The sequence below is a fragment of the Crinia signifera genome, chromosome 1 (genome assembly GCF_055691185.1).
Source record: "Crinia signifera chromosome 1, ASM5569118v1, whole genome shotgun sequence".
Lineage (NCBI taxonomy): Eukaryota > Metazoa > Chordata > Amphibia > Anura > Myobatrachidae > Crinia > Crinia signifera.
In genome coordinates this window covers 335,078,879-335,100,872 of record NC_139217.1, presented here as the reverse complement: position 1 = coordinate 335,100,872, position 21,994 = coordinate 335,078,879, and the positions used below count along the sequence as shown (strand labels likewise).

General features: G+C 43.2%; 1 protein-coding gene across 5 annotated transcripts in view; it reads right to left on the bottom strand.

Annotated features, from left to right (window-relative positions):
- CASTOR1 (cytosolic arginine sensor for mTORC1 subunit 1) overlaps positions 1 to 21,994 on the bottom strand; it is a 59,466-nt gene that overhangs the window by 25,337 nt on the left and 12,135 nt on the right. For 4 of the 5 annotated variants that reach the window (XR_014444110.1, XR_014444109.1, XR_014444111.1 and 1 more), the window contains exons 4-6: positions 12,877 to 13,006; positions 11,141 to 11,264; positions 5,259 to 5,378 (exon numbers count right to left, since the gene is read on the bottom strand). Coding sequence is in view for 2 of the 5 variants with exons in the window: in XM_083145320.1 (XP_083001446.1) it covers positions 5,259 to 5,378; positions 11,141 to 11,264; positions 12,877 to 13,006 (374 nt within the window). In the remaining 3 variants the exon portion in view is untranslated. The remainder of the gene's footprint in view (positions 1 to 5,258; positions 5,379 to 11,140; positions 11,265 to 12,876; positions 13,007 to 21,994) is intronic. The other variant, XM_083145321.1, reaches the window with a different exon arrangement.

Below are 21,994 nucleotides of genomic sequence, written 5' to 3'. Positions count from 1 at the left end.
AATCTAAAATTTCTACATAGATTCTAAAACCAATCTACATAATATATAAACATACATATGTAGAGTTAGTGCAAGCAAGGGCTTCCATACAAGACGGACTCATGTATTAGCAAACGATCAGTGTCACGTATAAAAGTGTTGCACTGCCTTGGCTGTCTATGATTAGGGCTACTATAGCTGCAAGAGGGTGATTGTTGTGGTGCATATGGCAGGAGCTTCAATTGCCAAAGCGGCTTTACATGCTAATGTTTCATGAGCAATAGCGTTTAACGTGATGCCAGCATGGGACTCCAAAGGAAAATATTGGAGGGAAAAAGATAATCCAGGATGAGGATATCTGTGCAAAAATGAAAAATACAACTGCAGATCAACTGCCTGCAAATCGCAGCCTGTAGTGCAAGCAGCCAGTTTCATAAAAAATATCTGACAAGGGGGGGGCGTGGCCAGGCACGCAACGGACCAGACGTGCTTTGCAGGTGCTCCCACAGCCCGGCACTATAAGCACCCCAAAGGCAGCATTCCGGGGGACCCACCCCCCTCCAACCCACACCGCCAGCAGCCCCATTACCTCCGGTCACGCCGGTCCTCGCAGCGGAGCCGGGAAGCGTTTCTAAACGATTTCGCGGGTTGCGGCCTGGTCCGGCGGCCGGAGCCGGGGCCTCAATTTTGGAGCGGCAGACGCGCGGTTCCCGAGATCTCTGTAGCGTGAGAGGAGACGGGGATCTCCCTCCAAGACAGCTCCCCCACACACGCCCCGGACTCACTTGGGCCTGGTCGGACGGCCGCCCGCAGCCCACAAGTAGGGGGACAGACGCCGACAGCACTGACACTGTGCCCATTGGACACGGGCCGTGTCTGCCGGCAGTGCTTTGCCCTACCATCGGCCAGGACCCTGGGGACCCTCCCAAACGATCTGTGAGTACCCCCCTGGGGGAGATTTGACCACACAGCCACCAGGGCGAGTTGGGGCCTGATAGGAGCTCTCAATCCCCCTGTGGCGCCATCTTACCCCCTAACACGGTGCCCCCACCTCAGCCTGCATCCTCACAGCTGCCATAACCTCTGGCATAAAGCCTCTTCCCCCACCAGCTTCTCCCTCAGGCGCTCCCGCTGAACCCCCAGGCCTGAACCCAGGGGCCCACACCGATATCCCCCTGCTCTGCTCAGCTGGCCTGGCAGTGTGGACCCGCACTCCCCCCACACCAGCCCTCCGAATTCGAAACTACCCCCAGGGGCCCACCCAGACTCTGGCTGCACAGCGGACCCTCTGACCACCTGGTGATACGCTTGTACTGGTATTAACACCCCCAGTAAGTGCGGGAGTACCTCAGAAGCTCCTTCTATACCTCCTTTACCTGCTTAAATGTGAGCGCCCTGCAGGCATGGCCGCCACTCTCTAACAACCAGATTCTAGCTACCACCATGCTATTGTAACCCGGAGCTGTCACCCCCTCGTACCACACCCCATCTCTCCTCCGTGCCACCGCACCTGTGCAGCTAATATGCCCTCCAAGAGAGCCAAGGACGTTGGGCCGGTGAGGATCTCCATGTCCTCCAGGAGGTCCTCCCAGATCCCGGTACCCCACTCCAGCCCCCCGAAGCAGATGCCCTCTCCTCTGGGAGTAATTGAAGAGCCGGCTCCCACATCGGCAGTGGCCGCCCTAAATAGACTACGCCATAAATTCTATCTTTCTAGCAACAGATCAGGTAGAATGCTCGTCCGTAAATTACGTGCCCAACAAGCCAGGAATAGGATAAAATACATCATCTCTCCTAACAAAGTGAAGTTCAGTAACCCCAAAGATATAGCTAATCAGATCGCAGAGTATTACTCCAAACTTTATAACCTGTCCTCAGATCCCTCCACGCCACAACCCTCTAGCGACACTATCTCTGACTTCCTCCATGGCTTGCAGTTCCCCTCTCTTACCCCGACACAGCTGGACTCCCTGAATGCCCCATGGACAGATTTAGAGGTCCAGGCGGCCATCAAATCCCTACCCCGCAACAAAGCACCAGGACCCGATGGGTTTATCGCTGAGTTCTATATCACATTTAGGGATCTTCTATCCCCGTACCTAACAAACCTGTTTAACGACCTGTCCACCACGGGTCAAGCTGCCCCAGAACTCCTGGAAGCCCATATAGTCACTATTCCAAAGCCAGGTAAAAGCCTGACCTCCTCCCAGAACTATAGACCCATCGTACTATTAAACACCGATATCAAGCTATTCGCCAAACTGATGGCTCTTCGTATCAACCAATTCCTACCCCAGTTGGTGCACCCGGACCAAATGGGGTTTGTCCCTGGACGACAGGCCTCAGACAACACCAGACGAGTGTTTGGCCTGGTCAACTCTCTCTCTCGGTGGGACAGCACCTCCTCCTTTTATCCTTAGATGCTGAAAAAGCATTTGATAGATTGAATTGGAAGTACATGGAGGAGGTCTTGTCGCGCTTTGGCTTTAGTGGTCGGATTCTCACCTCGATCCTATCGCTGTATAGCTCCCCGTCGGCCCGGGTGTTCACCAACGGCTTTGTATCCGATCTGTTTAAAATTTCTAACGGCACCAGACAGGGCTGCCCCTATCCCCACTAATCTTTGTTCTTTCCATAGAACCCCTAGATATCTCCATTCGACATGACCCAAACATTCCTGGCTTGCGCACGGGCCCTATTAACCACAAACTTAGTTTGTTTGCGGATGATGTACTCCTTTTCGTGACTAATCCTGTTACTACCCTCCCTTTTCTTTATTCAACACTGTCTTCCATCAGTGCTGCCTCATACTATAAGCTCAACACCACCAAAACAGACGCCCTCCCGATAAATCTCACTAACTTGCTGCCCTTGCTGAAAGATACATACAAATACAACTGGCAAACCCATTCGATAAAATACCTAGGCATCCATATTACACCTCTCATGGCGAATGTTTTCGATGCCAACCTATCCCCCCTCCTAGCCTCTCTTGCTGCCCTCTCCAAATCCTGGCTGTCATTCGAAATCTCCTGGTTGGGACGTATGGCGGCCTTCAAGATGTCGCTACTCCCTAAACTAATGTACCTGTTCCGCACCATCCCCTATGTTTTCCCTAAAAAGTCCTTACAACTAGCCACCACTATTCTGTCAAAGTACTGTATGTCTGGGCGGAGAAACCCCCTGCGATGGCCCGCTCGAAGATGTCGATCCCCAAGGCTTTCGGGGGACTAGACCTCCCTGACTTATTTCAATACCACTCTGCATGTCTGCTGGCCCCGATTAAGCACAATGATTTTAGCGCCCCCAGATACCGCTTTCAGACCTCCTCAAGATCCCGAAACACGTTAGACCCTCCCTTCCAAACCTACTCCCATCCACTAAAGCTTCCCTCCATGTGTGGGACCAACTTATTGCTAAGCTCCCTCCTCCGAACTCCCTTATCGCCACCCTGCCTATCACTACAGTAGCTAAATTAATTCACAACCTTCGTTTGACGACTTGGAGGACATGCGGGATCGCCTCCTTAGGTGATGTCCTGGATGCTCACTCCTTGGCCCCTTTCTCCTCCCTCCAACATCAATACCCACTCCCCAAATCAGAATTCTACCACTATATGCAACTTGCACATTGGTGGAGAACTCATTTCCATAACTACTCCTCCCCAAATGCCCTCTCTCAGACAGCCCTCTCTAGGCCTAACATGATGCATTCCAAAGGGGACATCTCATTCTGGTATAGGACCTTGGTGAACCCCACTGTCTTTACCAAGACCTCGGCCCATAGAAAATGGGAGGCGGACTTAGGCGGCCCTCTGTCCCCTGCCCAGTGGGCAAAAGATATTTTTATCCGCCTACACGATGTCCCGATGCCTGAACCACACTGAGATGCACATTAAACTTATCAACAGACTCTACTTAACCCCCGACCGTCTCCACACCTTCTGGCCTTCATGCTCCAACCAGTGCGGCTCTGTGGGCACTATATACCACATCTTCTGGTCTTGCCCAAAACTCCAGGAGTACTGGAAGGGAGTCTTCGATTTGGTTTCCACAGTCCTCCAGATTGATATCACCCCCTTCCCGAGCATCGCCTTGCTCCACATATACCCCCAAGATGTCCCAACCCAGAAAACATATGTCCTTGGGCACATTCTCATTGCTGCACGCGCTAACCTGGCTCAGCAATGGAAGCAACCCTCCCCCCCATCCCTTCTCAAGGTTAGCCTGAAAATCAACCACCATTTCCATATGGAAACCAACACCCTGCCTATCTCAACCAGCCCTCCCCCCCCCCCTCACCCCCGCTGGTCTCCTTGGTTCAAGTACATCACAGACGGGGAAGGTGCCAAACTTCTCCCCTCTGGGACCACCCAAAGTTTACCTCAGTTCAGTCTAGTTGAGTCTCCAGACGCCTCCCCCCCCCCTCGAGCCCAATACCACAGCCCGGCTCCTCCCACCCCGTGTGATGCGAGGGCCACTGAACCGAAGCGTTAGACAAAACTGTCTGTTAGATAACTATTGTTGGTTGAAATATTATACTCTATCAAGTTCTGCATTGTCTATGCTTATGTTGCTTTACTTGGTCACTCTGCACAGTGACATGTTATGCGTTATTTACCAATCTGTACCCCACTTGCTCCCGTTTGCTATCCATGTCCCCTCCCCCCTCCCCTTTCTGATTGCCACCCCCCCTCTTCTTTTTTGTACCCCATAACATTTTCTGTACCAATAAAAATCTATTGATGAAAAAAAAAAAAAATAACAATCTGACAACAACTGCACAGTGTAGTATCTCATTTTCATACCGCATTATATAATACTCTCATCACATTTGAAAATGCATGTTTGCAAGTTGCTAGCACTACAAACCAATTCCTCCATTCAGAGTGCACATGAGGTCGTCCAACAGTCTGACGTACACATATCATTTACATATGTCATCAGATATGACTCAAAGGAGCTTTTTATGGCATATCCTAACAATGCTGGCCACGTGTGCAGATCCAACTCATTTCCCAATATGCACCCTCGCAGACAAGATTTAAAGAGAGACACTTGTGTAATTAACACTAAAATAAAAGCTAGACAAAAAGAGAACGGAAGAATGACGAACATGTTTAAGCTGTACTAACATTTATGGCGTAAAAGCACATTTGCCAAATGTGAAGCTTATACCCAGACACAGATTTGAACCTGTTATCACTGAACCACTTCCTCCACATGTTGCAATACAACACTATAAAGGAATACAGCAATACATTCACATTATTTACATACACATACTTCTTCTGTATCTCTGTATCCATGACAATGGATATATAGCCATCTATCAATGAGAAGGCAAAGAAGTTGAATGATTCGCTGTTCTGTGATGCTGCAAGGGAATCTTCCTGCGATCTAGAAAAGAAAAGCCACATACTGTATGGTTTATGGACAGAATTGCTATTAGTGGTCCAAGAGATGCATTTTCCAATTCAGGATAACAAGATCCGCAAGAGCCTTCTATTTATTTGCAATAGGGCTTGCAAATCTGGGGGACTATATGAAACTGGTATCCTCTACACAAATATCGGACCACATTTACCTTAGTTGTATGCAAAAAGAATCCAAATGAATTAAACATTTAAATACAATGTATGCAATGAATACATACATTTGTCATCAGAATACTGAAGTAACAGAGCATATTCTCAGCAAGTTAGATATATACGTGTTACATACAACAGAAAATGTACTTACTCTTAGCAAGTATTAGGAATGAGAATATATACAGCGGGCCTAAAAAGGATTCTGGGCAAGTTTATTTTTCACCACCCTGTGTGCAAAGATGAGGTCATCTCACACACAAGGATACTACAGATACTGGGAGGGCAGGTGGATTATACACCCAACCTCTGCAGGTCTTGTGCAGCAAGTTATTTCCCATCCCTGCCCTCTTTTCCACTATGGACAGCAATGTAGGTCTGGCATATATATATAGTGCTGCACTATACAGGAATCTTTACCTAACATAGAATTTGACGGCAGATAAGAACCATTTGGCCCATCTAGTCTGCCCCTTTTTTACCCTTCAGGTAATCTCAACCTTTTTAATCCTTATTTCTTTGGAAGGATATTCATATGCCTATCCCAAGCATGTTTAAATTTTTCTTCTGTCTTAGCCTCTACCACCTCTGATGGGAGGCTATTCCACTTATCCACTACCCTTTCTGTGAAGTAATTCTTTCTAACATTTCCCCTGAACCTACCTCCCTCCAGTTTCAGTGCATGTCCTCGTGTTCTATTACTTCCTTTCCTTTGAAGAAAATTTCCCTCCTGTACTATGTTAAAGCCCTTGATATATTTGAAGATTTCTATCATGTCCCCCCTTTCCCTTCTCTGCTCCAAACTATACATGTTAAGATCTTTTAGTCTATCCATTTTAGTTGCCCTTCTTTGTACACTCTCCAATGTATTTATATCCTTCTGAAGATATGGTCTCCAGAACTGGACACAGTATTCCAGATGAGGCCGTACCAATGACCTAAAAAGTGACATTATTACATATTTTTCTGCTACTGATTCCTCTCCCTATGCAACCAAGCATCTGACTAGCCTTCCTCATTGATTTGCTACATTGCTTTCCTGCCTTTAAGTCACTTGAAATAGAGACTCCTAGATCTCTATCCTCCTCAGTAGTTTCCATTATAGTACCCTTGATACTATATTGAGACTTTGGGTTTTTGAGTCCCAAGTGCATAATTTAGCATTTTTTAGCATTAAATTGTAGTTGCCATGCTCTTGACCAATTCTGAAGTTTACTTAGATCATCAGTCATTTGATTTACCCCTCCTGGTGTGTCTACTCTGTTGCATATCTTTGTGTCATCTGCAAAAAGGCATACTTTCCCTTCAATACCATTTGCAATGTCACTAACAAAGATATTAAAGAGCACTGGTCCAAGTACAGATCCCTGGGGTACTCCACTGGTAACATGTCCCTACATAGAATGCACTCCATTTACTACAACTGTCTGTTTCCTATCCTGCAACCAGGTTCTTATCCATTTAATTGTGTTATAATCCACGGTACTTGTGGAGTATCACGGCTCCCATCGTATGGCATCGTATGCCATATGTAGTGGCATACGATGGCATACGATGCGATGCGATGTTTTACCGATTTTTGAGCATTTTTGCTCAAAAATCGTATGCCATCGCATGGCATCGTATGCCATATGTAGTGGCATACGATGTCATACGATGCGATACGATGTTTTACCGATTTTTGAGCATTTTTGCTCAAAAATCGTATGCCATCGCATGGCATCGTATGCCACTACATATGGCATACGATGCCATGCGATGGCATACGATTTTTGAGCAAAAATGCTCAAAAATCGGTAAAACATCGGATAACATCGTATGCCATATGTAGTGGCATACGATGTCATACGATGCGATACGATGTTTTACCGATTTTTGAGCAAAAATGGTGAAAAATCGGTAAAACATCGCATGGCATTGTATGCCATCGATGCGATACGATGTTTTACCGATTTTTGAGCCATTTTAGCTCAAAAATCGTATGCGATCGCATCGGATGCCATACGATGGCATCCGATTTTGCACTGAAATGCATCAGAATGCATTGTAATGTGTATTTAAGTAGTGAAATGCCCCCAAATGCCATTTTTCATAGTGCACCACCCCCACTATCAACGTCAACCCAAAGCGTGGCGAGCGCAGCGAGCCCGCGAGGGGCGGCGGTACGCGTCCTACGACCTTTTCATACCCCCACTATCCACGTCGGCGTGGAGTTGAGAATAGAATAGTGTGGCGAGCGCAGCGAGCCACCGAGCCCGAAGCGTGGCGAGCGCAGCGAGCCCCGCGAGGGGACGCGGATACCTGTAAAGCCCGCGAGGAGACGCGTATAGCTGTGAAGGTATCCGCGTCCCTTCGCGGGGCTCGCTGCGCTCGCCACGCTTCGGGCTCGGTGGCTCGCTGCGCTCGCCACACTATTCTATTCTCAACTCCACGCCGACGTGTATAGTGGGGGTATGAAAAGGTCATAGGACGCGTACCGCCGCCCCTCGCGGGCTCGCTGCGCTCGCCACGCTTCGGGTTGACGTTGATAGTGGGGGTGGTGCACTATGAAAAATGGCATTTGGGGGCATTTCACTACTTTAATACACATTTCAATGCATTCTGATGCATTTCAGTGCAAAATCGGGTGCCATCGCATCGCATCGGATGCCATCGTATGGCATCCGATGCGATCGCATACGATTTTTGAGCTAAAATGGCTCAAAAATCGGTAAAACATCGTATCGCATCGATGGCATACAATGCCATGCGATGTTTTACTGATTTTTCACCATTTTTGTTCAAAAATCGGTAAAACATCGTATCGCATCATATGACATCGTATGCCACTACATATGGCATACGATGTTATCCGATGTTTACCGATTTTTCTCCATTTTTGCTCAAAAATCGGTAAAACATCGTATCGCATCGTATGACATCGTATGCCACTACATATGGCATACGATGTTATACGATGTTTTACCGATTTTTGACCATTTTTGCTCAAAAATCGGTAAACATCGTATCGCATCGTATGACATCGTATGCCACTACATATGGCATACGATGTTATGCGATGGCATACGATTTTTGAGGTAAAATAGTCAAAAATCGGTAAAAGATCGCATCGCATCGTATGACATCGTATGCCACATGCGATGCGATTTTTAGCATACGATCTGCATACGATGCAGGTCGTGGGAGCCGTGATACTCCACAAGTACCTAATCCAATCCCACTTTCAAGTTTATTTAGTAGCCTGCGATGTGGGACAGTGTCAAATGCCTTACTAAAGTCTAGATATGCCACATCTACAGCCCCCCCTTCATCTAGTATTTTGGTCACTGAGTCAAAAAGTCAATGAGACTCGTTTGGCATGATCTCCCTGCAGTAAAACCATGCTGTTTTGGATCCTGTAAGTTGTTTACATAGTTTTACATAGTAGGTAAGGCTGAAAAAACACTTGCGTCCGTCTAGTTCAACCTGGAACGAAGATATTCCACTATTCTTTCTTTTAATAGTGTTTCCATTAATTTCCCTACTACTGATGTAAGGCTCTGTAGTTACTTGCTTCTTCTTTGCTTCCGCTTTTGTGCAGTGGATCTACATTTGCTCTTCTCCAGTCCTCTGAAACTGCACCTGTATCTAGTGACTGGTTGTATAAATCTGTTAATGGCGCTACCAACACATCTTTTTGTTATTTTAGTATCCTTGGATGCACTCCGTTTGGCCCCATTGATTTATCCAATTTCAGTCTTGAAAGTTCTGTTAGTACTTTCTCCCTAGTAAATGTACTTCCATCTACCTTATTTTTATGAATGTCCTTGCAACTTAACTGTGGTCCCTTCCCTTCTACTTCTATAGTGAATATGGAGCAAATATAATTATTTAGATGATCTGAAATTGCCTTGTCTCCCTCCACCAAATTGACACTGTCTGTCTGCAGTCTTATTATTCCTCCATTTGATTTTCTCATTTCACTTATATACTTAAAAAAAGTTTTGTTTCCTTTATCTACTGACAGAGCCATTTTCTCCGCAGCTTGTGCCTTGGCATGCTTGATCACTTTCTTAGCCTCTTTGCGTCTGGCAAAATACACTTCTTTGTCCTTATTATTTTGAGTCCGCTTGTATGTCCTAAAGGTCATCATTTTTGCTTTTACACTAGTTGATACCTCTTTAGTAAACCACACTGGCTTCCTTTTCCTGGTACTTTTCTTAACCTTTTTGATACAAAGGTCCGTTGCCTTTAGTATTGCACTTTTTATTTTTTTCCACCTCTCCTGCACTCCTTTCAAGTTCCTCCAATCCGCTAATGAGTCGCTTAAACATCTCCCCATTTTTGCAAAGTCAGCCTTCCTAAAATCCAACACCTTAGTTTTTGTGTGACTGGAGTTGGACCCTGCCTTGATACTAAACCATACTGCTTGATGATCACTGGATCCCAGGTTCTCACCCACATATATGTCTGATATCCTGTCACCATTTGTGAGTATTAAATCTAATATTGAGTCTTTGCGAGTAGGCTCCCTCTCCAATTGCTTGAGAGATGCTCCCTGTAGGGAATTTAGAAATTTGCCACTTGTAGATGATCTAGCAAAAGACTCCTCCCAATTCACATCAGGTAGATTAAAGTCTCCCATGATTATGAATTCTCCCTTTAAAGCCATTTTAGTGACATCAAGCAATAGGCTCCTGTCCAAATCCTGCCCCTGGCCTGGTGGCCTATAGATGACCCCAGTACGAATAATGTCCTTCTCCCCCATTTCTATGGTCACCCAAAGGGCCTCGGTTTTTTCTTCAATGTTTTGTATTAAAGTAGCATTTATGCTTTTCTTATGCTTTTTTTAACACTGTTGGGAATTGGTATACACACACACACACAAGGACAATATAATATAATATCTATATCACATGTTCTCAAAGTTGGTCCTCAGGACCCCACACTGTGCATTTTTTGCAGGTTTCCTCACAGAATCAAGTGAAATAATTAGCTCCACCTGTGGATCTTTTAAAATGTGTCAGTCAGTAATGAGTGCACCTGTCCGATGACCTGGAAAACATGAACTGTGTGGGGTCCTGAGGACCGAGTTTGAGAACTACTGGTCTATAGGACTGATGTGAATGTTCAAATATTCTCTGTAAAGTGCTGTGAAATGTGTGCACACTAAATAAATAACTGGTAATAAATACACAGATATTTCAGAATGCTGAATGGTAATATGTTGGTGTGTGACATTATGTTATTAATGTAAAATATGCTATTTACAATAACTATTGTGTAGAGAAATATGAGGGCTGTACGTATTATGGTAAGAAGGACTGAAGTAGGTGTGGCTTATAAAATGTAACATGCATGTGAGTGATCAATAAGACCAGGTGCATTAAGTTCATCCCAGTTGCCTGGAGGCAGGTTTGAAGTGTAAAAACCAATTGAGTCCATAATTTACATGGCCACTATGTATATAGCAACATCACAAGATGTACCTTGCCGATATGGCTCCTGTTAAGGACTAGTGGCACTAATTGGAACAGTAGAAAGAATAATGCTGAAGACAGACAGAGCAGGGAGCAGATTTTTTTAGACACTCACGCATGGGAGTAGAAGAGGACGTCTAAGAGAATGGTTGATATGGATGGCAGCGTGTCACGGTCCACGGTCAGAATACAGAACCTGTTCCCAGGACTCTGCACAGGATGCAGTGTGAGATCAAAAACTATGAGAAAAAAACAATAAACCAGTGACAGATGTGCTAAGGAACACTGAGAAATATACATATGATAGAGATGACATACCCTAGCACACACTAAACTAAAGATCAGTAGCCAGTGTGTATCTGGTTATACAGGATTCACATGACATTAGCAACAGTGTTGCTAAGGAAACAATTCAAATTCTTTAAGACATTAAAAGGAAAAGTTAATCAGCACCAGCTGTTGTTCTTCATCTGTAACCAAACTGCTGCAAAGAACGTAATGTGCAGGCCTGTAGCTCCATCTTGTGGCAATAGCACAAAAGTACTATTTAGGGGCCTGATTTAGAGGTGGACGGAAATTCAATGATGCCTGCAGGTAGCATTGAATTCCCATCCGATCTATAGGAGGGGCATGCAGGAGAGGCATCAGTAGAAGAGACACCTCCTGCATGTAGCTGTGATCCCAGCACTGCGACCGATGTTGCAAGCTGGGAACCAACATCGCGACATGAGCAGCCGGCCAACACAGGCCTCCCTCCACCTTCTACTCAAAGGGGAACTACGGGTGACAACACAAGACTCTTTCTGCAGATAGCAGAACAGACCATGCGCAACTGCAGAGGACTGATCATTGGGAACCCGCATGCAGCCCCACTCTAGAATCCATCACTGAATTGAGCCCACAGCCTAAAGGTGCCCATACACTAGTAAGATTTATCTTCAGATCTGGCTGGTTGGAACAAAAACATGGTTATGGATGAGTGACAGTTGGTCAGTTTTCCAGCATCTCCAAGCAAATGGTGAACTGTAATTTGCTCTCATCCATAACCAGGTTTTTGTTCCAACCAGACAGATCTGCAGATAAATCTGCGTGTGTATGGCCACCTTTACTGTAAGATAGTTTTCATTATTCTTTAATCATCTGCAACAAAGACTACACATTGGATCACTTCTGTACGAGAGGCACAGGTATCCTACAGAAAGTTAAACATTACATATTTATTTTGAAAGATTCCTAAATCTTTTTGGTTGAACAGAAGTGAATCTACAACTTATAGCTTGGCAGATGTACTGTAAATTATTAAGGAAATCATAAACCGTCAAGCCTGCAGGCCAAGTTTTTACTAGGTGGCAACGTTCAACTTCTTTATAACTTAATTAGTACATTATACATTATTGCTTTGAATAGGAACTTAATACTTAAACATATTTGAAAATGCAAAGAAAAATTTAAAGGGTAAGTTCTAGGGGAAATAAAAAAATTAAAAAAATGCAGCGCATGGATAAGATCAGGTTAATATTAGTAAGAATTCTGAGGAAAATGATTCATTGTTGCATGATTAGTAAAGCAGTACCTAATGTAATGAGCGCACTGTGGTAAGGGCGACAACACTGGAAAGGTAGATTCCGTTAGTTTTTTTTGTACAATATCTCATGTATGCTACTAGTACATAATTCTGTTTTAACCTAGTCTGTGACAGTTGTCTACAAAGCAAACAAATTGTATAAATATGTGATCATTTTTGAGGTGAGAACATCCTATTTTTTGTCCCTCTGGGAAATCCAGAATATTTTATAGTGTAACAATGATAATATAATGATAGAAGTCAGAGGCCTCCAGCAAGTAACTTACAGCTCTTGGTCTTCAAGCCATTGCAGGATTCTATCAGTTTCATTGGGACCAGATCTCCATTCTCCTCTCTATAGATTCTAAGTTCACCCAAAAGGGTGTTGAAAACCACCGGCAGATCATCATCCCGCACCTATAAAATAAAAAGGAGTGTCCCTATTCTGAAGTTAACATATCACGTAAAATGAACTTTACTGAACTGGCGCATAAAACATCTCTACCTAACCCATCAGTGTTATTTCAGACTAGCTTTATTTAATTTTTTTAACACTGCAGATGCAAAATATTTAAACCTAAAACACTAACTAGCGACATTCCCTACCTGACACTGTTACCGCAAAGAAAAAAAGGCTAAATCCAGGGGTGGATATCAAACAAGGCAACCTAGGTGCCGGCATAAGGCGCAGTGTGTCTCAAGGAGCCCCATGAAGATTTCCTGACTGTTCAAAACATTCCCAGAGGATCATTGTGGACCTGCCCACACTGCCAGAGTCTCACTGCATTCTACCACTGACAGCATCTAGCAGTAAGGGCCAGAAGGACAGAAGCAGAGAGACTGGAAGCCAGTCAGTCACTGACTAATGGAGGAATCAGGATCTAGATGGCAAGTCACAGACTCTTTTTTTCTAATCAATTATGCTTATATAAGCAAAACCGAATTGGAACTTAAATCAATCGCATTCGATTTATCACGAAGCGCGGCCCCACTGCATCGAAATCAAATAGAAAAATAGACTGTACAGAAAGAACTATATAGAGCAGATCTGTTGTATACAGTCCAAATCAAATGCGTTTGCCTTGACAATGAGATTCGATCGAATCGTGATCGAATAGCAAGAGAATCGCACCATGTCTACAGCCCTACACAGCGCAGCTGGTTACTATGTAAACAACAAACAACATATTACTTAAGTTACTTCATAAATATGATAAGTACTGCATATTGTAATATATATATCATGGTATTATTAGTACATCAATTCGGGATGGTCGATTAAGCAATTTGTGCAATGTTAGTTGTAAATTGTCTGTCCACTCCCCATCTGAAAATATAAAAAAATAATAGTAAAGTATGCCTATATACATATACTGAAATCTATTCATTGCAGAGTAATTTAATCAGGTAGTCAGTGTCTAGCTTGTGAAATACCAGTAATGGGGTGTGGTATGGGGGTCAGACAGTCGGGATTCCAACAGTCATTAGACAGACGTCGGAATCCAGGCTGCCGGTACTCCGACAGCGGGGCGAGAGCAAAGAAGCCCCTTGCGGGCTCGTTGGCTCGCCACAGGTTCTATTCTCCCTCTATGCATGCCAGACGAGTCAGGTGCAAGAGTTTACAGTGTCACATCAAACATGCAAGTAACCTAAACTAGGAGTCCATCCCTCTCAAGTTTTCATTTCTCATAGTCCAAAATCCAGCACCATGACCCTCCTACCTGTACCTTGCTGGTCACTGAAGACCCCAAGTATAGCTCCAGGAAGTGCCCTGTTCTTAGCAGGAATAAAACTGAATGCTGGCAGGTCTCCTCGTCCAATAAATGCAGAGCCTGTGCGCCTCAGTTGGTCCCAGAGGTGAAGACTTGCAAGGAACTGTGTAGTTTTGGGGGAAAGCTGGCAACATTGAGGGAATTGCTGATGATCCAAACCGTTACTGGAACTGAAGAACCAGTGAGACCATCTTCCAAAAAAAGAGCAATGTGAAACTTATCTGAACCAAGATAATCCTTGAGACATCAGATGGAAATATTTTCAGGTATCCAATGGTTTAATTGCCCATAAAAATGAAAACAAGGAAATTACAGCGAGTCAAGTGTAAACGATACAATTACTGGGAAAAAAAGTGCAAATGTACAATAGGGTCAATCCATGTCACCCACCGACTCAGACTGCCCTGAAACTTTGTACACTTAATACTACTACATAGTTTTCCCCCAGCAAAATAAGTGCTCTCTTTATATTTTTGGTCCATAAAAACATGCTTATCTTTGGGTCATTTTAGGGAACCATCTGCAAACCTAAAAACACTGGTCCCACTAAAAAAGTACCCCAATATGTCCACCCTATATCTTGAAGCCACAATTCCATCACTTTTGTAGTGGGTGCCTTAATTAAATTTTTCGGAATGATGTGACATGGAATTACTCAATAGTCATTTTGATGCGGTCAATGAGATATTAGTTCAAATGTATCTTTATCCTTTATATTTTTTTTTGTCCAGAGACAACTCATTACATATTTTGTTCGGTTCACATTGTTCTTTTTTTTTTTTGTAAGATTTTCTGTATTAGGAGGTGCCCATTTGTTATCGTTACTCATAATGAATGGTGACATTATGGACTAAATAGCTCAGTGAGGGGAGTATCAGTGCTGTCTTAAGTGCTAAATCAGGATCCACAGAAAGCTTTTCCAGGGAATAAATAAAATAATAAAGCTTTAGTGGCAGCATTTTACACAAATTAATAGAACACAACAAATAGAAACACTCTACAATCTTCTAGAAGGTGCTAAATGAATAAGTAGATTTTGATTGGTTGCCCATAGCAACATCCCATGTGAAATAGAAGACGTATCTTAGAACATTTCCGCCTAACTCTCCATTCCAGCCATTAGGTATTCTCATACCTGCCTTCTACCCGGTGTTGGCAGACCCCCTCCTGCTGAACACAGAATGCATATGTATGTATTGTATTCTACCCTCATAATGCCACAATATAAAGTATATGCCAGTAGCAGTGTGCCACAGCTCATGTAATTTAATGCTAGAATAAATGGTCCAGCTGATAGTGTTTTGTGGACATGGGGTTGTATAAATCAAAAGGTACTTGTTTCCTAGCACGGCGCCCATCGCATACCGTATTTAGTGGCACGCGATGCAATATTCACGTTAAATTAACAGGAGTGCTTGTACAATGAAATATCGCATAGCATTGCATGCCAGCAAATGGCATGTGATGCGATTTTTAATTGTACAAGCACCCTGATGGGTGCTTACATTGTTAAATGCAACTCCATTGTCAACAACACCCCCACTATCAACGCTAACCCGAAGCGCGGCGAGCGTAGCGAGCCCGCGTGGGGCGGCGGTACGCGTCCTCCAACCTTTTCATACCCCCCACTACCCACGTCGGCGTGGAGCTGAATTTAGATAGTGTGGCGAGCGCAGTGAGCCACCGAGCCCGAAGCGTGGCGAGCGCATCGTGCCCCACGAGGGGACGCGGAATACGAGCCCGAAGCGTGGCGAGCGCACGCGGAATACATGTAAAGTAATCCGTGTGCGCTCGCCACGCTTCGGGCTCGGTGGCTCGCTGTGCTCGCCACACTATCTAAAATCAACTCCACGCCGACGTGGATAGTGGAGGTATGAAAAGGTCGGAGGATGCGTACTGCCGCACTCGCCACGCTTCGGGTTGACGTTGATAGTGGGGGTGGCGTTGGCAATGGGGGTGCATTAAACATTGTAAGCACCCATTAGGGTGCTTGTACAATTAAAAATCGCATCGCATGCTGCTATATTGCATGCGATCCAATGCGATTGCTTAAGATGCAGTGCGATCAAAATTGGGGGCGCCGTGCTAGGAAACAAGTACCAATCAAAATGATGGTAAACACGCTTACTGTGGAACCACTCACCTCATACATTCTGTTAGTGACACAGTGCAAGAACCACCCACACAATTGGACATACTCCAATACCACAAACAAATATAAAACAGAGTAACAAAGTATATATTGTATTTCCATAAGCCTTATACCAGCTTTGCTCCTTTATTAGGTTTGTATTTGAATAGGAGTGTTCATATCGAATACAAGTGTTAATTATAGGATAATCATTATTCCTTTGTATTCAACCCTTTAAGTGACAACATCTCTGTGATTGATGTTCAAAATATCCGTTATTTCCATATCCATATCCATATTTGTTACATAAATTCAAATGCAAATGTTGTGTAAAAAAAGGATTATATTCCCTATATAAAAAGGTAAACATTACAGGTCATTATGATGAATAAAAATGCTTGCTTGCCAATTTTCACACCTATTTTGTCAAATTCACTTGGTACCCAAAGGGTTAAAGCAGGAAAGAAAACATTCCTACAATTAAACTGGAACTTACTTTTTGGAAGTAAGCAGATTTTTAACAACTAGTTAGTAAATGCGGATTTAGTCGATTTACCTTACAGGGGTGCCGAGAGAGGGGGGGAGCAGGTACAATTTACCCGGGCCCGGGCCTGTCAGGGGGGCCCTGGTCTGGACACACAGGTTTTTTTTTATTTGGTGGCAAGTACCCCCAACATGACCCATTACATTAGGTACAAAATGCTCTGTTTCTGGACTTCCCTGACAGTGGTAGTTACAGAGGTTGGACTCCAGCACAGTCCAAAATTCAAAGAGGGGCAGTCACATCAACTGCCAGTGAGTCCAGGACAGTGATGCTTGGGGTAGCATATATGTGACCCCCCCTTTTGAATATTGGACTGTGCTGCAGGCTCACATCTGTAATTGCCACTGGAAGGGAAGTCCAGGAACAGAGCATTTTGTACCTAATGAAATGGGCCATGTTGGAGGGTATGTGTAAATCCTTTGCAAGGAGCATGTAACCCCTGGCAGAGCATGTTAACCCCTGGCAGAGCATGTAAATCAGGGCAGACAGGTTAATCCCTGGCACAGAATGTTAACCCCTGGCAGAGCATGTTAACCCTTGGTAGAGCATGTTAACTTCTTAATATGCAATGAGCATTACAGTGTGTGGCATAACGTGTAATGAGCATTATGGCATGTGGTATAATATGTAATGGGTGTGTGACATGTGTAATAGACATTACATGTAAATTGTTGTACGTGTATCCACCTTGGAAGCAGTGGCGTAACACCGGGTCCGCAGAGTGTGCGGGAATCTCCGTCCGTGGGGGCCCCAGGAAGTTGTTGTACTGGGGCCCAGGATTTCTCTTGGCGGCCCTGTTTACCTATTCAACTAGCAAATAAGAGTTGTTGCAGAGTATTCTGCTTAACCAATGTGATGAATTTGATTGGACAGGTCTTTTCATAAGTGAAATACAGTGTGCCAAAGTTACAAAGTGTATAATTATATTTTAAAGATAATAATTTAACTATGCCAATGAGTTCATCCAAGAAGAAAAAAAAAAGTTGGGATGGTCATGACAGATCTTCACTCTGGTTTGGAAATATGAACAGACTTAAATATTAGTTGAGGCTGAAGCTACACACCACATCAAAGGTGACTTTGGCTTCTTAGGATCCTTTGAAGTATACAGATACCACAATCCTACCCCAGCCATGCACACATTAATGCACTGTCAGAGCAATATAGTTGCCATTTTAATCTGTAGACAAAGAATCAACAATAGAAAAAGGTAAATTTGTTGTTTTCTGGGGGGGTTACATGAATGAGCCGGCTAAATGCACATCTTGGACAAATCAGCATGCTGTAGCCAAGAGAGTCTCAAACTGTCATAACAATCAAGGATTTAAGGATATCCATACTTGAGCACAGGTGACATAACGATATGAAGCATACCCACTAGTTGACTTTAATAGATATCACTCATTTTGGCACTTTTGAGTGATCGCTTTTAAATACTCCTTTAGTGCGTATGCTCAATATCGTTAACTATGCGCGCTCCCGCATATCATTAACAAAACAACCCCCCCTCCCCATCATCTGTGTTGCATACTCAATGTTTACTATATCATCAATGAGGCATGAAGCTATGGGGTATGAGTGATGTCACTGACAATATCGTTTACGATATTGTGCAGTGTGCACACACACAATATCGCTAGGCCGGGACACTGGGAAAGTACATCACTTACAATGGCAGGTATTCAATGATATTTTTCACCCTGTGCAGTGAATCTGAAACAGGAGCATTCACTGCCAGCCCTCCCTCTCCCCCTATTCAACGCCTCAGGGGCTTGCTGCCCCTGGCGGTGATTTTTAACCCCTCTGGCGATTGCCGTAGGGAGCTGGCAGGGGATGCGGTGGAGGGAGCCGATGCGCTGGTCCCGCTTGTGCATATGTAATGAGCGGGACCAGTGTGCTGTGAATATGTAATGGGCGGCTCCCCCTGCTGATGTCATGTGTAAAAAAAAATATATATATATATATATATATATATATATATATATATATATATATATATATTCATGTGCTGCAAGTACCCCTTTCACATAAGAAAATTACAGATTTTTTTTTTACACCACAAAAAAAAAAAACCTTTATGTTAAAAGTACACATTCCAGTTCACCTTAAAAAGACGTTGAATGCAAAATGGTGAATCATGGTGAAAATCATGCTGAAAGCAGTTCTCCATCCTAGCATTGAATACACTCTTGGCGAATCCCAGTGAAAACCCCATTGAAATACACCAGCGAATTGCAGCGAGCATGAAACAGAGAACTGGCCGGCATTCACTGTTCGATTTCGGCGAACAGTGAACATTGAATAGGGTGAATCAGATTTTCAGTGAAAAAGATTCACCACAAGGAATGAAAACAGCCCGATTCGCCGGAAAAAAACGGTGAATCGGGAGCATTGAATACTGCCCAATGTCAGTCATTGAGCGAATTGTCTAGCGAAGTGGTTCCCAAACTGTGTGCTGAGGCACCCTGGGGTACCTGCCCTGCCCTGCGGCCCTAGGTTGATGGTCCATGTCCATGAAAAATTATTTATGACTGATGTAATAGGCAAACAGAAGGGAATTCTGACCATTACCACAGAACTGACACTAAGGGGGAAATTTACTAAAGGAAATTTGTAAAAAAATAGGTGTATTTGTATCCAGAAATACACTTATTTTTGACATTTACTATCCCGAAAATATTTCAATTCATATTCGTATTGATAGCACATCAATACGAATTGCCTTATTTTCGGGATAGTAAATGTCAAAAATGAGTGTATTTCTGGATACAAATACACCTATTTTTTTACAAATTTCCTTTAGTAAATTTCCCCCTAAGAATGATATATATATATATATATATAGATATATATATATATAGATATATATATATATATATATATATATATATATATATATATATATATATATATATATATAGAGAGAGAGAGAGAGAGAGAGAGGTAGAGGTGTAGGCCTGGCACTCCTCCAGCAGTACAGGTAACCCAGGTGCCTTCAGGAACAGAAGTACAGGATAGTGAAGAAACAACAGCGGCACTCTGGGGATTTTTTGAAAAAATATATTTTCAGCAAAATAAGCTTCCAACGTTTCGGGGTATGTGACACCCCTTTGTCAAGGTTATACGTGCAATGATATATATATATATATATATATATATACACACACAGTTTACTTAATTTAATATTTTTTTCTGATTTTATCAATGAGAAACTTTTGCCCTAGGGTGCTGTGAAAAAATTCTGATCTGCAGGGGCGTCGTGATTCAAAAATGTTTGGGAACCACTGCTCAAGCATACTAGTTCATTTACATCTGCTGAATTCATGGCAACACATACGATGCTATCCTCAAAGAAGATCCAGGTGCTAATAGCAATATAATCACATTTGGGGCAGTATTCAATGCTCTTCATTCACCATTTTTTTCGGCGAACAGGGCTGATTTTTGGCGAATTATTTCATCGAAAATGATGTTTGCCGTAATCAAGGCTCACTGTTCGCCGAAAGCCAACAGCGAATGTCGGCCAATTCGCCGTTTCATAGTTGTCGCTATTCGCTTTTGGTTTTCAATGGGAAATTTAGCACAGTTCGCCAAAAGTGTATTCAATGCCAAAATGGAGAAATGTGTTGTTGTTTTTTTTTTTTGTTAAGTTCGCCCTTTTGCTGTTGACATCTTTTTTAGGTGAACTGAAATTTGTACTTCGAAAACAAATGTGTTTTATTCATTTTTTTGGTGTCTACAAGTTAATTTATTTATCATTTGAGCATCCCCAAGTACAGGCTTACCTAATGTGTGTGCTCTTTGTGTACAGCAGATTTTTATTTGAAATAAAGCTTAATTTATTAAGAAAAATCCTACACCAAACCAAACCACATTGACCTACAGAATAGCAATTATAATCTGCTGTCCTTTGTTGCACCCCCCGCACCAATAAAGAAACTGCTAACCCATCTTATATACCAAGTATTTAAAAAGAAAAAAAAGGGAGGAGTTGCAGAGAAGTTATACAAGTGGCCTTCCTTTGCGATAATTGAGTATCTGGAGCAGTGGTGTCAAGCTCATGGTCATCCAGCTGTTGTGGAACTACATGTCCCAGCATGCCCTGCCAAATTTTTTGCAATCCATTAAATAAAATCTGTGGCAGGGCATGCTGGGACGTGTAGTTCCACAACAGCTGGAGGGCCATGAGTTTGACACCACTGATCTGGAGCATCACATTTGTGGATTCAATTATACTATCAAAATGGCCGGAAAAAGAGAACTTTCAGGTGAAACTCAACAGTCTATTCTTGTTCTTTGAAATGAAGGATATTCCATGCAAGATATTGCCAAGAAACTGAACATTTCCTACAATGGTGTGTACTACTCCCTTCAGAGAACAGCACAAACAGACTCTAACCAAAGTAGAAAGAGAAGTGGTAGACCCCGATGCATAACGGAGCAAGACGACAAGTCCCTAGTTTAAGAAATAGATGCCTCACAGGTCCTCAACTTGCTTCATTAAATGATACTCCACTAGCTCAAAGGAAGGACAGTTTTATAGGCCATAGAAGAAAAAACAAACACACACACACGTTCCTAAATAGCAAAATAAGAACACACTGCACTCTGCCGGGGTAAGGAAAGTAGTTAATGAGGTACACTGAAGAAATCTTTTGTTTTGGCTTTTTTTGGACAGAGTTAAAATAGTTACTGCTACTGGAATTTTTCCATTAAAATTAGTGTAGCAAATATTATTAAATAATTATTATAATGCCAATAATACCAATTAAAAAAAAATGTTAACCTGTTCACATGTCTGAAAAATCACTACTGGTCTTGGAGAGTTGGTCAAACTCATTTCCCTATGCCAGCTTTTCCCTGCACAAAAACAAAATAACACCCAAATCTAAATCTCTCTGCACATGTTACATCTGTCCCACTGCAGTGCACAAGATTTTGTCCAAGAAAATTGCCTT